Source organism: Centruroides sculpturatus, unplaced genomic scaffold (assembly GCF_000671375.1).
Source record: "Centruroides sculpturatus isolate CEXI.00-Female unplaced genomic scaffold, Cexi_2.0 scaffold493, whole genome shotgun sequence".
Lineage (NCBI taxonomy): Eukaryota > Metazoa > Arthropoda > Arachnida > Scorpiones > Buthidae > Centruroides > Centruroides sculpturatus.
The window spans coordinates 172,406-189,454 of record NW_019384608.1 but is presented as its reverse complement, the minus strand read 5'-3'; the positions used below and the strand labels follow the sequence as shown (position 1 = coordinate 189,454).

The 17,049-nt window shown below is 28.7% G+C and overlaps 1 protein-coding gene across 1 annotated transcript in view; it reads right to left on the bottom strand.

Moving 5' to 3' along the window:
• Nucleotides 1–329: 329 nt before the first annotated feature.
• LOC111625187 overlaps nucleotides 330–17,049 on the bottom strand; it is a 75,553-nt gene continuing 58,833 nt past the window's right edge. Inside the window, exons 4-5 of the mRNA XM_023368252.1 lie at nucleotides 12,069–12,089; nucleotides 330–874 (exon numbers count right to left, since the gene is read on the bottom strand). Coding sequence (XP_023224020.1) covers nucleotides 729–874; nucleotides 12,069–12,089 — 167 coding nt within the window. The 3' untranslated portion in view covers nucleotides 330–728. The remainder of the gene's footprint in view (nucleotides 875–12,068; nucleotides 12,090–17,049) is intronic.

The following is a 17,049-nucleotide window of genomic DNA, read 5'->3' as shown; positions in this document are numbered from 1 at the left end:
AAAAATAAATCAAATATTTTTAANAAAAAAATATATTAAAAGATTATATTATTTAATTTTTTTAAGCTTTAAATTTTTTAAAATATATTTTAACTTTTAATAATTTTTAATTTTTGTAATTAAAACTTAATATTTGCAATTTTATTTTCTAGCTTAATTAGTTAATTTGTTATTAATTATAAATATATTATTTATCCAGTTTAGAAAACGGATTTTGTATAACGATTTAATCATTTATTTTCATAAATACAAACAAAATACTTTTTTTTAAATTTGTAAAATGGAATTTTCTTTTTTGTATCATTTAATATAAAGAAACTTATCGAGTGTGATATGACTAGAAAAAACATAAAATATTGGTCGGTGAATTCGATAGCAGAATACAATCTGTATTCAACACGTCTTTAATAATATCAATAAACGGATTAAAGGATCAGAACCATTCAAAATTCAATATGTACAGCTTTAAAAAGTTACCCAGAATACAACATCTGTGGACACTACAATATGCATGGCTTCTTCGGGTGAAGGCTAGACGCGAAAATCACAACTTCCCATCCAGAGAAAACGTCATTGCCGCTTTTTTTTAATTTTTTTTTTTTAAATAACAAAGTGCACGATATGCCGACATATACAATCGCTGTTACTTCCATTCGGTAACAGAATTTCCAAGAGCGAAATAATTTCTCTCAGTTTTCCAATATACTTGTCACTTGCATTTGTGATGTTCAACAGAATTGTTTCTTGCAAATCGGTGATGCCGCTGTGATGAACATTTTCCCTATCATTGGCACCGTGATTGCTAGTGTCGTTATCCACACTTTTGACCAAGGAATAAATACTCGAACTCCTGCCGTCAAGTCCCTTGTCATGTCTAGAAAATTAAAAAGTAATCTACTATAAATTAATAGTAAAATTAATGTTTTATTTTTCTCTTGTTTAAAATTAACAAATTTATTTAATATCTGAATTTTTTTTAAATGTTAGAAAACAAAAATGAAAATTGTATAAATTTTTAGACACTTTAAAATTTGATTTGTGTGTGTAACATTATTAAAATTTAATGTTTCAAGAAGAAATGTGCAATAATTTTATGGACACATATAAATTTAATGTATTGTCAGAATAACTTTCTTTGAGATGTCGGAAAAATGACTAGACAACTAAACGCATCAATATATTTATAAAGCAATCGTTAGAGATAAACATTATTCTTGAAATAATAAAATAATGTTATAACAATGTACAGCGACTTTGATCATTTCCATTAAAGAACTTAAGCCCATAATTCTAACTTTAAATAGTGTTTCTTCATCATTTTTTTAATAGTTTTTTCAATCCGTTTCTGGCCTTCAAACTAAGACATTATTTAGAAATAAATTTAAAAACCGACTTAATCGTTAAGGTAGGCTACTGTTTTTAAGATTTTTATGAAGTAAACTTAAAAGAAAAAATGTTATAAACATAATTAGCTTGGTTTAAATCAAAGATAAGCTTAGTTATTAGTTATTCCTTTATAATTAAATTTATACGAATATGTAATAAATATTTAAATGAGTCTATCCTTGTTATGTGCAACATTATATTTTATATATATATTTAAACAAATATAATAAAGCAAGAATAAAATATGAAAATGTGTATAAAAATTTAATTTAAAATTACTTTCATAAATAAATTAATTATTATTTTTAATATCGCAAATTACAAAATACTGAAAACATTAGTTTTAATTTCGACAAATTTGTTTTTCGCTGAAGTAATACATTCCTTTAGTGAATTAATTCAAAGCTATTTATAAGAGAAAGTATCATTTATTTCTGGCGAACGTATTTCCGATGAGATTTTTCAGAATCGGATAATATATTACTTGTTTTCTTACCCTAAACTACTATTGTAGACTTAGACATTCATCACTCTAAGTAAGGAAAGTACTTTGTATCCGTGGCAAATTATTTTTTAAAGATCATCATTTAAATTCGGACAACAATTGAATGTTTCGTTCCAATCTGCGAGCTTCATTAGGCAACAATAAAGCATTCATGAGATAAAACCCACAAAGCATACAACATATCCTGTTTGTATTAAAAGAGCTAGAGCTATCCAACATTTTTCTTTCTGGTCTTCCAAGGACCAACTTCCATCTTGCCAATAGAGTTAACGAGACGTGGAATGCCTAACGAAGCCTGACCGATAGTATCATATCAGTTGTTTGCTCCAAATAATCTTAGATCCAGGGCATCGGATCAGATCTAGCTGCTTCTAATGCATCGCTTTCTTTTCTTTTTCTATATTCCTTTTTCGGTTAAAAAACCCTGTCAAAACTCCCAATCTTCTTTGTAATCATTCATAGAACTCCTGCTTCTTTCTATATTGATATCACATTAGTTAATTTACCACCAATATAATCCATTAACTTAATTCTGGAGTTGAAAGCATCAATAAAGTATGTCTAAGGCGATTTAGAAATTATCTTGAGACCCTAAGAGGATAAGGAAGAGTAAGTATTGTGCAGTCTAAAATTAGTTGGCGAATGAAATATAGAAAAATTTCCTTTTTATTTTAAATTAGCTATCGTATCTATTCAACTATTAAAAAAAGAAATTTTCCTTATATACTCGAGGAAATTTTAGGTCCTTTTAAAGTTAAACTATCTGACATATTTAATACATTATTTCTCTATTCGTATTTTTCTTTAACGCATCTTTTCTAATCTGCAAGCAAAATTGGACTTCTTCACTCATAAGTTTTATTCAAAGGAATTCCTCTCTTGTCATTTCCGTTACTTCCATCGCATAAACGATGTTATTTTACGCACATTCTGTAATAGAGAATGACTGAAGAGATGGATAAATCTAGAGAACTTTATTCCAAATCTGTAGTTTCCTGGAAACATAGTTTAAGTTACAAAAGACTCGACGTAACAAAGTCCATGATAGGAAGTAAAAAAGACAGGAAATGATTTCTAACTCGTTTTCCTTCACGACATAAACTGTCACTCTTTCTGGAAACGTATTTTCTATTACAGCATCCTCTGCCGTTAATGGAGTATCGATCAGTATAGAAGTGAGAGGGTTACAAGCTCCTTCAAATACTTTTTACTAACCTCACAGGTATACGGACTTCATGCACAAGAGTGCAAACGGAGGGAGAAAAAAAGGAGGATTTTGAACTAAAAAGAAACTAAAAATAGAATTTGCTCCTGCCTGATAGAAGGAAATGGGTGTGAGAAAATCGCATTCGATTGAGTAAACAAAAGAAATTGATCATACTCTTTGGCTAAATTTATTTCCAATTTTCTTCGAATCTGAATATTTCATTCTTTGTATGAGATTTCAAGCAAACGGACTCGAATAGTGAAAAATCAATTTTTTTCTCAATTAAAAGATAATTAAAATTAAACATCTTGATATGCGTAATCACAAGAAAATTAAAGAATAGAAAATTCATTTACTATTATGTTCATTTTTATATTTTTATATCTATTCATTAGAATAATTAAACTTTATTTTAAGTCAATGTCATATTCTATATTGTAAACTTGGAGATAGAATACAGAAGAAATGCTATTGATTATTTAAAATAAAAGAAATTGTTTTCTTAGTTATATCGTGACTGTTTATGTTTGTCTCTATAATATTATAAATATTGACAGATGAAATATAACTGAATATTGCGTTAATATATAATCTTCTGTAAGCGTCACGAGACATTTAATTAAATTACATTAAGTCAAATAGTAAATATTCTATTAACATATATGCTTTTAATTCATTATATAATAAAATTCTAAAATTCTATATTTTTTAGTGTAATTAAAAAGAGGAACTTATGCATTAAATTGAATTTATAAATGAATTTTGATAATGCTTTTATCTATTTTTTAAAATAATTTTACAAATTTTATATTGGATAATTTAATAATTAGTTTTCTTTTCGCTCGTTTAAAGGTTTTCTTTTTATAATAAAATTTTATAAATTGTGCTTTTAATTAAAGAATTGAAATTAATTATTCAATTCGTTAATTAATTGAATAAACTTTAACCTATTTCTAACAATTATAGATTTTTCTAGCAAGTTTCTTAGTTACTGAATTTATCTGAAAGACGTAAAGAAAATCATCAATCAAATTAGATATCCAGATAATCCTTGATCCTCTTAACCTTCTTTCTCAATTTCTTTCTAGGTGAAATAGTTTCCAAAGAATTATGTCTGAAGGATAGTTTGTTCACATTTACAACCCTCCGAACATCATGTTGAAGGCTAATTTACATTAATTGACATATTAAAAATCCTTCATATCAATCATGATTTAAGTAGATTACAATTACCATAATTTTTTCTATCGTATACATAAAATAATATCGGAAAAATTTAAAGAAAAGAAATTAAAAAAAGAGTTTAATGTGACGAAAACTCATTAAATACAATTCGATAATCGAAGTCGAATTTAAAAATTCATTTAAAATAATCATTATAAATTAAAATGATATTTGGTTAATAATAAATTTACGATGGTAGAAACCAATATTCTGATTATATTGATTTTTAGCTATGAATTTTCTATTCTTTTAAAATTTTATGATGCTAATAAAAGAAATTTATGCTGATCTCTTCATGTTAAGAAATAGCATTCGGCAAACTCAAATCTGCGAGACAAATCTTCCAACCGAGAACTAATTTAAATTAACAAGAAACTTAATGCATACTTGCAGTCGAAGCAACATTGTCTTACCGCATGTTTGTTAACGGCTAGTAAGAGAAAAGAAATTTTAATTATATTTGCAGTAACTTAAGACTTTACTGATATCATGATTACAATGTTTTACAATATTTAAAAAGTTTATTTTAAAGATTATTATCGTGTTATTAATGATACTCTATTGTTATCTTCTTCTTAGAATAAATAAACTTATTTTTGTATGTTTTAAACATTAAAAATCTTAGAAAAACTTTTACATAAACTAAGAAACATTCAAATATTTCTCTTTTTATCCTGTACGGTGTGAAAATCTCGAATGACTAAATCGTTGGAGTATAACTTTTGAATTAAGACTATAGTTAAATAAAAGATTTAGGAAAGAAAAACAAAATGGATAGATATAAAAGGATTATAAGAAATTGGCTAGTCGGTACCAAGATTTCTGTTAGGATTCTTTCTCTGGGGATAGGTAAAACATCGCATCAATTCATCTCGAAATAAAAAAAAATAAAATAAAAACAGAATAGCTAGAGAAATCACAAAGCTACATTTTGAGTGTGTAATGAAATATCCTCTTTTCTGCCATCTTCACTCAAAATGAAAACTTGATGAGATTATGTCTTTATAAATAATATATCTTGGACAGTTTTTTGATATAGTTTCTCTCGATTGTTTCTTCTCATTTCAAAAATGAAATAAATATATTCTTTAAATGGACATAACTGTATTTACATTTTCAAATTTATAACTGATAAGTGTGATTTATATTAAATATTTTTATTTAAACAATTCAAATTTTGAACATTTTCACGAATGTAAATTAAGCATTTGATCAGAATATTTGTTTTGTTATGTATAAATGCCTACTGATGTCATTACATTATTTTCGGACAAAACAAGTTAACAAATGAAATTTTATAAATCATTTAATATTGTCTTACTCTATCACTTAATACTTTGTACTTAATTGTTTTGCTCATTATTGTAACTAACTGTTGACATAAGATTTTACAGTGGAGAAGAAACTTAAACTTTTAAATATCAATTATATTAAATGATATCAGTTTTCAACATTATTTACAACTAACAACAAAACCTATTAAAACGTTAAACGCTGTTCTTTATTAAATCTACAAGTAAGAAAATAATTAAAATGTAAATTACAATTATAAATGAATTTAGCGAGTTTTGATGACGTACAACTTCATTATTAGTAAAAGGATAACGACAATTACAATATATTTTTTTCCATAATATACTTTAATGTAATATAATTAAGTTAATGTGCATACCAATCAGAATTTTTTTTAATAATTTTGTTAAAATTATGAAAAATACTACTAAACCCTAGGCAAAATAACATCTAAATGAAGCGTTCGTAATGAACTATATCGAGTAATCAAAGATGATAGTCATTAGTATAACATCATTTAGGAAAGAGGACAAGAAGTGCTTGACATTGTTTCAAACACTTACCATATTTTGTTGATCATCAGGGACTTATACAACATTCTACGAAGACCCCGGAGTGTTGTCTATGTCCTGGAGGAACATTGATAATGCAACTAAAGAAATTTTGCACAAACCACTTAAAACATCTAACAGGAGATTATTAATAAGTTTACTTAAGGAAAATTCACTCCAGGCTGTTTACTTTCTCTTCGATGACAAGATTCGTAATATTCCGCACGGTACCCTCCCGACCTTACCTTTAAATTCAACTTTATGAATAAGGGTATCGTCAACTTCATCGATCTGTTCTAACTTTACCTGTTCGAGACTCTTAATCCAATTAGTGAGTTGTGGCAGAAAGAAGGAGAAACCCAAGTGTGTAGGTCTAGACAGACAATTACGTTCCTCCGGAGAGGTTACTAATAATTAACCGCCCTGCCTTTCACTTGGTTGACGAACAATATTTTGTGTCGCCATTTTTGACAGAATTTTGTCACCAAATGATCGAATATTCAGATACGTCTCACTTTAAATGTTCGCTCAGGAGTCATCGTTTGTTCTTTATTAATAATAAATTAGCATAACTAAATTTATACTTTTGCTCGCACTGAATATTTTAATCATCGAGCGAATTAATTCTCCTTCTAAATTAAGCTAATTAATAATATTTAAATTTATTATGATTGAATTTAATTTACAACAACTATAAATTTCTTTAAGTAAAGTTATGAATATGTAAGTTTTATAAATATTTATATAAACAAATATTTTTATTCGTTTAAATTTATTTTTATGCGCACGATACTAAGATTTCAATAAGCGATAAGTTGTAATCTATTCTAACATTATAGAAGTAAAATTTGTTAATATTATCATCGATGCTGCGGTCTGTCGGTTACAATCGATAACTTTAATAACCCCTCTCACAGAAATGGCCTCCTATAAATTTCTACCTCCTGTAAGTAACTCAAATTGGCATCAATTCACTTCAATCTTAAAAATCATCAACTTTAATTTCGACTCATTCCGGATATATATTTAAGGAAAATTTTAACCCGGGGCTAAACCAGATGCATTACATGTTCTGTAGAGATAATGGATTCCCGCGCATACTTTTTTCGTCTAAGTGGCGATTCCTTAGAATAAACTTGATTTTCTCCGGAAAAATCTAATCATTCTGTCTCTAACATAGTTCTATCGCTTTCTCTTTACGCAGAGAGGCAAAGATTGAAGAGTAGACAAGTGAGGAGGAAATAAAAAATGCTAGTGTTTTAATGGATTTTAGAAGAAGGACGTCGAATACCAGAAGAGTGAAGCAAAGAAATCTGATGGTCCGATCAATAAATTTCGTTTCGGATGTACTGTGTATTTTATTTCCACATCTCTCAAAATTGAACAGGTATGGCTAACATTCTTTTCAACTGTTACTTCATGCTTATGGACAGGAACAAGAATCATTATATAGGCCGTTATTCAAAAGTAGACTACAGCTTCTTCGTAAAACACATTATTTTGACTTTACAAATTTTTAAATGTCTTAAATTACTACCTTTAAAGCTTTAGTTTTGACTCTTTATATTTAATATTTTCGTGTATAGTAATGATGTAAATGCTATTTAACAGGATAAAAATTCCTGCTTTAATTCTTGCTTCTTGAGACGATACACGCTTACTAATAAAATGTTATCGTAATGAAGTAATTACATCGAAGAATCTAGTATTTCTAGATTCAGATTATCATGTATTACCTGTCATTGATAGTTATTTTCTATTTCCTCTTCAGATCCGATAATATATCTCGTAAGCCACAGATGATCCAGAATCAATTCGAGCCTGCTTTGATAGATATTTATGCTTCACCGATTATGGGATCAACAACAGAATGATCCTATTGGAATTTTTTCCAACCGATAAACTAATATCTGCTAAAAGCGTAACTTAATATAAACATTGGAAACGATTTAAACGTTGCAATGAAAGGTAACAGTCTACTTATCATACTCAAGAGGTTTCGAGCGAATTATAAAGAATACAAAACAGTTTTTGTCGAAAGGTGCAATAAAGCGATAAATGATAAATCATTTTTCATTTATTCGATATTGAAATATCAACATTCTGATTTGAATTTCTAAAGTCCATTAAGAAGTCTATAATCGTTTGAAAACATCAAACCTAATTTCGAATTGACAAATGACTCACGTTGCAAAAATTGTAAAGGGATTGGAATATTCAATTAAATGCACTCAGACATGCACTTTTGTTCCTAAAGAGATTTTCCTATTCAATGTATCGTTTGTAAGAACCGTTCCAATTCACTCCGTAAATTCAATTTCCAAGTATTTCTCCATCAATCACTCGGATTCGTGTCTTCTTAAAATTCTTAATTTAGACTCGCTGTTTGATATTCCTCTGGCAATTTTATTTCGTTGGTTTTTCCAAGGTTAAAAATAAGATCTAGAGATGTGAGAAACATATTCTTATCCGCCATAGTAATTTTTGTTGTATTGTTCTAACCAATATCGCTCATATTCCTTGCAGCTGACCGTAAGATTTAAGTATCGTCTCAACCGAATACTTTCTAATTGTATAAATGCTGGATTTTAGCTTTTTGTTCTGGTAATTTCCTTGTGTTAATTATTGTAATAACGACGTAATTACTCGATGGTTTGTTGTTATTCGCGTAATAGCTCGACACTCGAGGAAGAATCTTATCTGGCCATCTTGTAAATTGTTTCAAAATATCAGCAGAAAGAAGGAAAAGTGAGCGATAAGACACCTTAGCCGTTTTGTAAAATGAGAATTTTTTATTTATTCTTGGAAATTTCTTTGCAAACGGTTAGTTCGCAGAATGATAGGTTGTAGAGAAAACATTCAACTCTTATCGATCCGAGTGGAAAAGAAACAAATATTGACAACGTCTCCATCTAGAGACCGAAACTCTCACTATCTGCTGATAATATACGCGTATTAAACAATATTAAAAAGAAAATTTAATGAAAAATTTCACTTTGCAGTTATTGAAAAGTTTCTACTTTACATTCGACAGATAGTAAAGTTAAAAGAGCAAAATTAAGATAAATAAGAGAAATTGAATTTTATTCTGTAAGGAGTTCTATTTTCGGAGTTAAATGTGAAAAGTTAAAATGGAGTGGGGAAGGTGGTCCTATGAAGTTTGGTAGTCGAATAATTCACCTTTCTTTTCTTGGTGTCTAAGCGAGCGAAGATTTTTTCCTGGTTCAATCTGCAGTGGAAGCAAAGGAGAGGTGGTGAGCATTGTAAAATCCCTTCAGACGTACAATGGCCCGAAAAACGAAAACTCCTTTTCGCATTAAAATTTATTCGACAAGGTTCGGTTTCAATTCTAAATTACTTCAATTCTTAGCGAAAATACTCCCAACAGAAGATTACATTTAGTGACTTTGGCTATTCGGGTTAAAGTTCTACATTTTCGGCGGAGAATAGCCTCGAATGAAATAAAAAGTCTGTCGAGTAGAAAGGCAGAACGGGAGTACTTCAATTTCTACAGTGGGCCAGATAATTGCTTTTTTACTTCCGAAGACTTCATCCCACCGGCCGTGCCTCTATTGTTCGACACGTTATATTACCAGTCGAGCTTAAAGTATACCCGTGATAAGGCATGGACGGGTTCATCCGAAACGACTTAAGACACGATGAGTTTCTTCGTTTTTCTTCACTTACACTCGTTTATTCTTTCTCAACATGCCAGAAATAACCTAAAAACTATAACCTTATCTTCCTTCTCTTTCGCTTTCATTTCCTCTCACTTTCTAATTTATTTTGTTTTAAATTCCCTCTTCGGATTATCTCCATTCCTACGATTGACTCTAATCGGCCATCTTCTTTCTCTCCTCTAAGAATAAAAGAATGCGCCAACTAATTCGATTTCTATAACAAATTTCGCTAATGATGATAATTACGCATATTGGAAAATATACTTTAACGTAATTAAATATAATTAAGCAATAATGATGATTAATATAATCATCATTACGGTGATTACAAACGTTAACCAATATAATGTATCGGTAATCATCTTTTTAAGGTAAATAAATTAATGAAGAGTTATTTTTTTTAATTAAAATTTACTACTTAAAAATTCGTTGTATATATATTTAGAATATTTTTTACGTAATTTTAGTAAAAATTCGATCATAGACATTGTTATGTATAATTACCAAAAAAAAAGATCAAGCAATAATTAATTTCTTCGTTAAAGGCTATCGTGTTATTGCCGAATTGAGTAATTAAAATCGATAAGAATTTTAAAAGACGGATTACGTTTTATTTCGCCACCAAAAAGAAAAATTTCTAACTTCTCGGCTTTCCAATTAACTTTTGCGAGTTCAAACTTGATAAGATAGAAAAAAAAAATAAAGTTCTGTGGTTGTTATCAGTTATTTTCTTCCCCGCTGTTCGACAGAACAGGAAATCAGAAAAAAAAGAAAGAAAAAAAAGAGAGAAGAACCGTATTATTTTTGTTACCTTAATTGCCCACATTTGAGTTTGGTATGTTAAAAAAACCTAACTCTAGATCCATCTCCCTTAAAAGGACTTATGTTTATCTAAGCAAAGAGTCTTAGTACATTTGCTTTTCTTCGTTTGGTTTTCTCAATTCAAAATCGACGCCTTTAAAGTAGGATTCAAAAAATTCCCAAATCAAAGAATTCACTTGGATGTGGGTAAAGCTGATTGAAACTCAGAGACGATTTGATTGCCTCAAAGAACTTTAGTCCCTAAGGCTCCCGCTCTTTTTTAAAGAATCGACGAAGGAGAAGAGAGAGAGAGAGAGAAAGAGGGATGAGAAATAAGTGTGCAGAATTCTTTTCAAAAGGGTCCAATCTATTTCCCTATCGAGAAACTATAGAAGAACGTCCACAGATGCGAAGATAACAGCTTAGCTTTTTAGCTGAGGCAAGTACAGAAACAATTAAAAGGTCGTAGGAATGTCTTCGGCTCATTTAGCAGAAACTAAGCGATCCTTTAATGGATTAACAAACTACAAAATAATTGAGAAAAAGACTTAAGTCGCTTAAGGGACTTACAAAGATAAATACACTGGTCTACTAAATATTCGTCGTTTAAAAACTCTTTTAGATGTAAAAGATAATGCTAATGAAGCAAAAAAATCTAAACAATTCGCCTTTGGGTTAAGAAGATCCCGAGGTTAATTAGAATTATGGTAACGATGCATCACGCTATTACCATATTACATTCTTCCTTTCTACCTTCAAGTATTGCATTTCTCTTTCACGAAATATTTACTGCATCCGCTTAACTTTAACATTGGATAATCATATAATTACTATATCGATTAATCGATCATTTCTAATTAGATGTGTTATATTTTGTGTTGTATTGTTTAGCTATCAATATCAAATATCATTATAAGTATGAATATCAATATTTATTGGCATACAAGTTATAGAAATTCAGAATATGATCATTCGAGTCGTTAAATATACAGTTTTTTTTAACGATCGCCTCGTACTGACGTCTTAAAATAGTATAATAATTATACAAATATAATGCAATGGAGGTTATTTTATATGATATAGTACAGTTTAAATGTATAAAATATTAACAAAACTATAAAAATAATTGATACAACAGTACATGTTCGTCAATACTTCGAAGTACATTTTGTAAATGTAAATGAATTTATTAATGTATTAATTATTAGTATTGTGTTATTATATTGGAAAATTAAAAATTTAATGTTAGAGAATTTTTAAAATATATTTAAAATTAATAATGAAAGAAAAATAAGATTAAAAAAGATAAATTTCAGTAAACTTTCAAAAGTTAGAAATTGTTTAAATTTAGAATTTCTACTAAAAAGTGATAATTAAATAGAAAATATAAGAGAATAAATCTATTAAGCCTTTAAACTTACCAGAAGCCGGTCTGGCGATGCCTGAAAAATAAAGAATAACCATTGTTTAGAAAAGAATTGAGAAATTAATTATTTAGATTTTCTGCCAATGCATAAAATTATAAAAGTTGAAATTATTTTAAAAAGTGTAACAATTCTAAAAAAGTTTTTTTTTCTTCTGATAAGATTTCTTTAAGTGAATTTCTTTATTGAAGGGAATAATAGGCCTTAGTCTTCGTTCTAGAAATACATTCTCTAATGCTAACACCAGTTTTCTATTAACAAACTAAGTGAAAAACCTGATAGAAAAATACAGAAATGCAATTAACATACAAATGTGGAAACTAAGTTTGCTAAAGAGTAAGATAGTGGTTGTTTCCTTCACTAATATCAATCCTTAACCCGGGTTTTTATCAGTTAAATATACAAAAAAAAATCTTACAAAAGCTTTAAATAAATTAAATATTAATTAAACATTTAATAAAGAATAAATAAGTAAAAATTATTTTTAATAAAGGAAAAGATCCTTCAAACGTGACTCTACTTTTCAATAAGATAATTAAGATTCATCCTTTCTATAGATTCTGAGTGCAGAATGAACTGCTTATATTTATAAATATAAAGTAGGAAATATTTCATTGACTTATATATACATTTTAAGCTTATTACACTGCAAATAATTTATTAATATTCTAATAAAATTTTCTATGCAATCAATTATTTATTGACATACAAATGTATGAAAAATTATAAGAAAAATAACATTTTTACCTTATTATAATCGAAATATTTGTTCATTTAAAAAAAATAATAAAATTACCATATATTATCACGCATTTTAACTTTAATATTCATAATATTTAAAAAAAAATTCCAAGAGAAATTCGATAAAATAGAGCAAAACATGGCGTGATAAGAGTCTGTAATTGGTTTTTATGTAATTGAAAGGTAGAAGAATGAGCCAATTACAATATGAAGGATTAAAAGCCAAAGTAGTTTCTCTAGTTTTCCCTGCAGGATCTATAATACTAACAAACGATGCAACTAACCAATGCATTAATCCCAGCTCCACACGTGTTTGATCAAAGTCCATTTCCACTCTTAAATTATCCAAAGTTTCGAATTACTTTTATCCAGTCCACTTTCTTTCATTTACTGTTATTTACATTTTCCGTTGTTTACAAAGTAGAAAGCATATAAGTGGAAAGTTTCTCAATGGTAATCCATATTCGTACATTGTATTGATTTTTATGTAAATAATTAATTAATCGGAATTTTATTTTTAGGAATGATAGTTTCGTCTGTGATTCTCAGATGGCGCCACCGATCGGTACCTTCGCCATTCCCCCTTTTATATAGATTCTGTTCTGTTGATGATGTTTAAAGAATTTTAATAAGATCCGCAAAACCAATAGAAATTCGTTTCTCAAAACATCAAAATTCTTCTCGTCTAAAAATATATTTTTCTGGAGAAATTTAAAATAACTTCCACCCTAAGCTGACTGAAGATGGATTTATATTATATTTAGTCCCACAAGATGTGAATTTAATATATGTATATATNAATGAATAATCGATATATTAAACTTATTCATTACAATAAATACATATTGAACCATACTATATAAAAGAAATAGGGTTCTGCCCTCCAGTGACAGAGTGGATAAAACCACCGAACAATGGTAGTTGGTCGTGGGTTCGCGCCTGGCCAACGGAGTGGTCACGTGGAATTTTCCGAATTTTTTTCACGTTTCTAACACCTAAATAAAGCCAGTTTCCCATTAAAGACCTCCCGGAAGCAACCCCTCGGCAGGTTGCCCATATGTCGCATTATACGAATAAACCAACCTGTGCAGTGCAATAAAACCAATGGTATAATTCGTTACATGTGAAACAAAAAATACGACTGAATTTAAACACAAAATACATTTAAAAAAAAGAAAATTTCTAATATTGCAAAGTGCACCCCTATACAGTGTCGTGTTATAGAATTGAAAGATATAAGTTACAAAGTGTAAATAATTCGAAAAATAGTGTGAAACTGTAGCGATAGCAATTAAATAATAGATCAACCTGGCCATCACTCGGGAATTGTAGTACCAACAGGTACACCATTAGAACTCTGGCAGCGCAGGAATTGCTGCTGATGGCTGTGGACATGGATCGATGATCACTCTCAGGATGTTGTCACCAATATAGACATTATCCGTATACTCTACAACTTATCATTATTACTTCGCTACACACGATCGTTAACTCGATAGCTTTGATACATTCTCTTTTTTTATTTTATTTTTTATTTTTTTATATGGCAACAGGAAACAAAGGATACTCTCTGTTAACGACCAAGAAAATCTTTGAAATCTTATAAACTACGATCTCTGTAAAGATTCTGATTTAATGATACTGTTTTTAAACCCGAAGGAGAAAAAAATTTAATATTTAGAAAATAAAAAGAAGTTTCTATTGTTTGTTAATTCTCTGTTAAAATTGGAATCATTTCTCTAACTATATTTAAGTTTAACGATGTTTTTAGTTGGAATATTCGTCTTCTGTGTGTGGGGGATTTTTTTTTAATTTTATACAGTATAACAGCAATAATACTGTAATACATAAGTGTACGTTATAAAATGAATTAAATGTAAAATTAAGAATGAAGTAATGCTTATTTAATATAGTTTTTAATATCAGAGATGGAGGAATAAATGGGAATAATTATAATAATTTTTGCAGAAAATAGCAATAAGTCATTTTAAGTCACAACTGTTTTCCCTCCCCGTTCATAACTTAAATATTTGTATTAAAATTTATATAATTAAGTGAATAAATTTATTTATAACTTAACTGTAATATTATGCTTTATTAGGTTGCTTTTACTTTATAAAAATAAAAAATAAAGGTGAATTTATAGTAAAAATAAATAAATAAATTATTAAATATCTTCATACTTATCGAATAAAATTCTTAAAAAAAGTTCTATCATCTCAAGGGAAATTAAAATTATTATTAAGAAAAGTAATTCTTAAAATAATTAATCATATATTAAACAAAAGTTTTAAAAAAAGAGACGTGTTGGCTTCTATTTTCGTAACACGATAAAAAGTTTCTCTCCTTCGCTAATAAATTACCTCGTTACGTAGGATTGGATGGAAAGTTGTTAAACAATTCAGGATAATGTCAAATTATACAAACGAGATTTTATATCTGTCAAGTTTAGTAAGGCAAAGAGGGACCGATCTGTCCAACGTGCGTCAAAACAAGGTGGAAGAGAAACAAGATTTATCTTATTATTCTAATTATCCAACGTACATAACGGTGACAAAACTGTCACGTAAGCGTTATGAAACATTCGTTATCGTAGGAGATAGCAGACAAAACTGATATAATGTCCCATTGGACACGTAACTACTATAATAAACACGTCTAACACCTTAAGTCCCTCTTCCTTCTAAGTGAAGTCGTAGGAAATCTACAATAATTAAGCGCGATACGTCACAATACCCCGCAATTGCTTCGACAGTCGTTTTGTACAAATAAAAATCAAACGTGACAGATTCTTTACTCAATTGTCGGAATTGTTTATTGAATTCTGTGTTTATTTCGACGCTCGAAGCTATGGAATTAATAAAATTAATATTATGAATTATTTATAAGTAGTCTAATTATTTAAATACATTATGCTTTATTAAGTTCAATATAGAATGCCGCTTCTTGTATTTTCGAATTTCTGACATATTTAAGACATTAATCACTCTTCAGATGGTTCTACAGTTAAGAATATTTTAATTTTTACGTAGAATACGGAATATTTTAAATATATAATAAAGTTTCTTTTTATAACTAAACAGAATTTAATACCTCTATATAATGCTTTTCTTTATTTTAAACGAACTTTCTTAACTTTATAATAGAATAAACCACGATTTAGGGACTTGTACGATTTAAAAGTACGGATGGAATATTTTTTCCTCCTTAATGGAATTTTAGAAGTAAGCTTAAATCGCAATGGAATAATCCCAAACCATTTTAAAAATTAAAAAAATAAGAAAAGAAAAAAAAAAAGAAAAAGCCAAGGAGCTGCACAAACGATGAAAGATGCGGAGAGCGAGAAGTGTGTTGAAAGTGGACCGGTAGGCGATTCTCAATTAATGACATTCCATAGGGGAGAATTCCTGATATCAGCAAAGTCTGGACAGACTTTGACATTGGAGAAGCGTCACCTGGACAATGGAAGAGGAAACAGAGCGAAGAAAGGGAAACCCCCCATCAGGACAATGTCCACTTTCTTAGAATTGCAGAATTATCCACTCGCAACTCTGCTTTTTTTATTCTTCTTTCTTTCTTATTTATCTTTCCATAAAATATCTAATTTTTTAAACATAAGTTTAATTTTTAAATTTTTTTATAATTATACTCTATTTTTTTTATTAAATCTTTGGAGAATTTTTCGACTTTAGATGTTTTTTTTTTATTTCGAGTAATGAAATATGTCAAAATAAATTTATTAGCAAACAAAATTACAAAGTAAGAAAGATTTAAATATTCTTTTAATAGGAAAATATAACCAGACGTTTAATATATTTAAATAGTTACTTTTATATAGGCGTAAGTATGATAAAAATGTCAAAATTTGTAATAGAAAAACTATATAATACCGTAAAATAAAAATTATTTTCGTTATAAATTGAATTTATAAATCATTTCTTTAAACCAAATTTATTAAGAGAGGAGAAAAAAAAGGAAGAAAATTGAAATCGATTTTCCAGTTAGGTATTCGTCCGACAGATGGCGACACGAGTAAAGAGGGCGAAGCGACAGATACATCGATTAAAGAGAGTAAGACCAGTTAGCCAGGTTAGAGGGAAATTGTTCGATATCATGTTGCGGGTCAGAACGAAATGACTTTTTCTTCGATGTTCTTCGCAGACCTTCCATCAATCTTCCAGTGGGAGCAAAGTTTTTCGTGTGTCTACTCGTTTCTCTTTGGCTGTTTCTTGCCGAC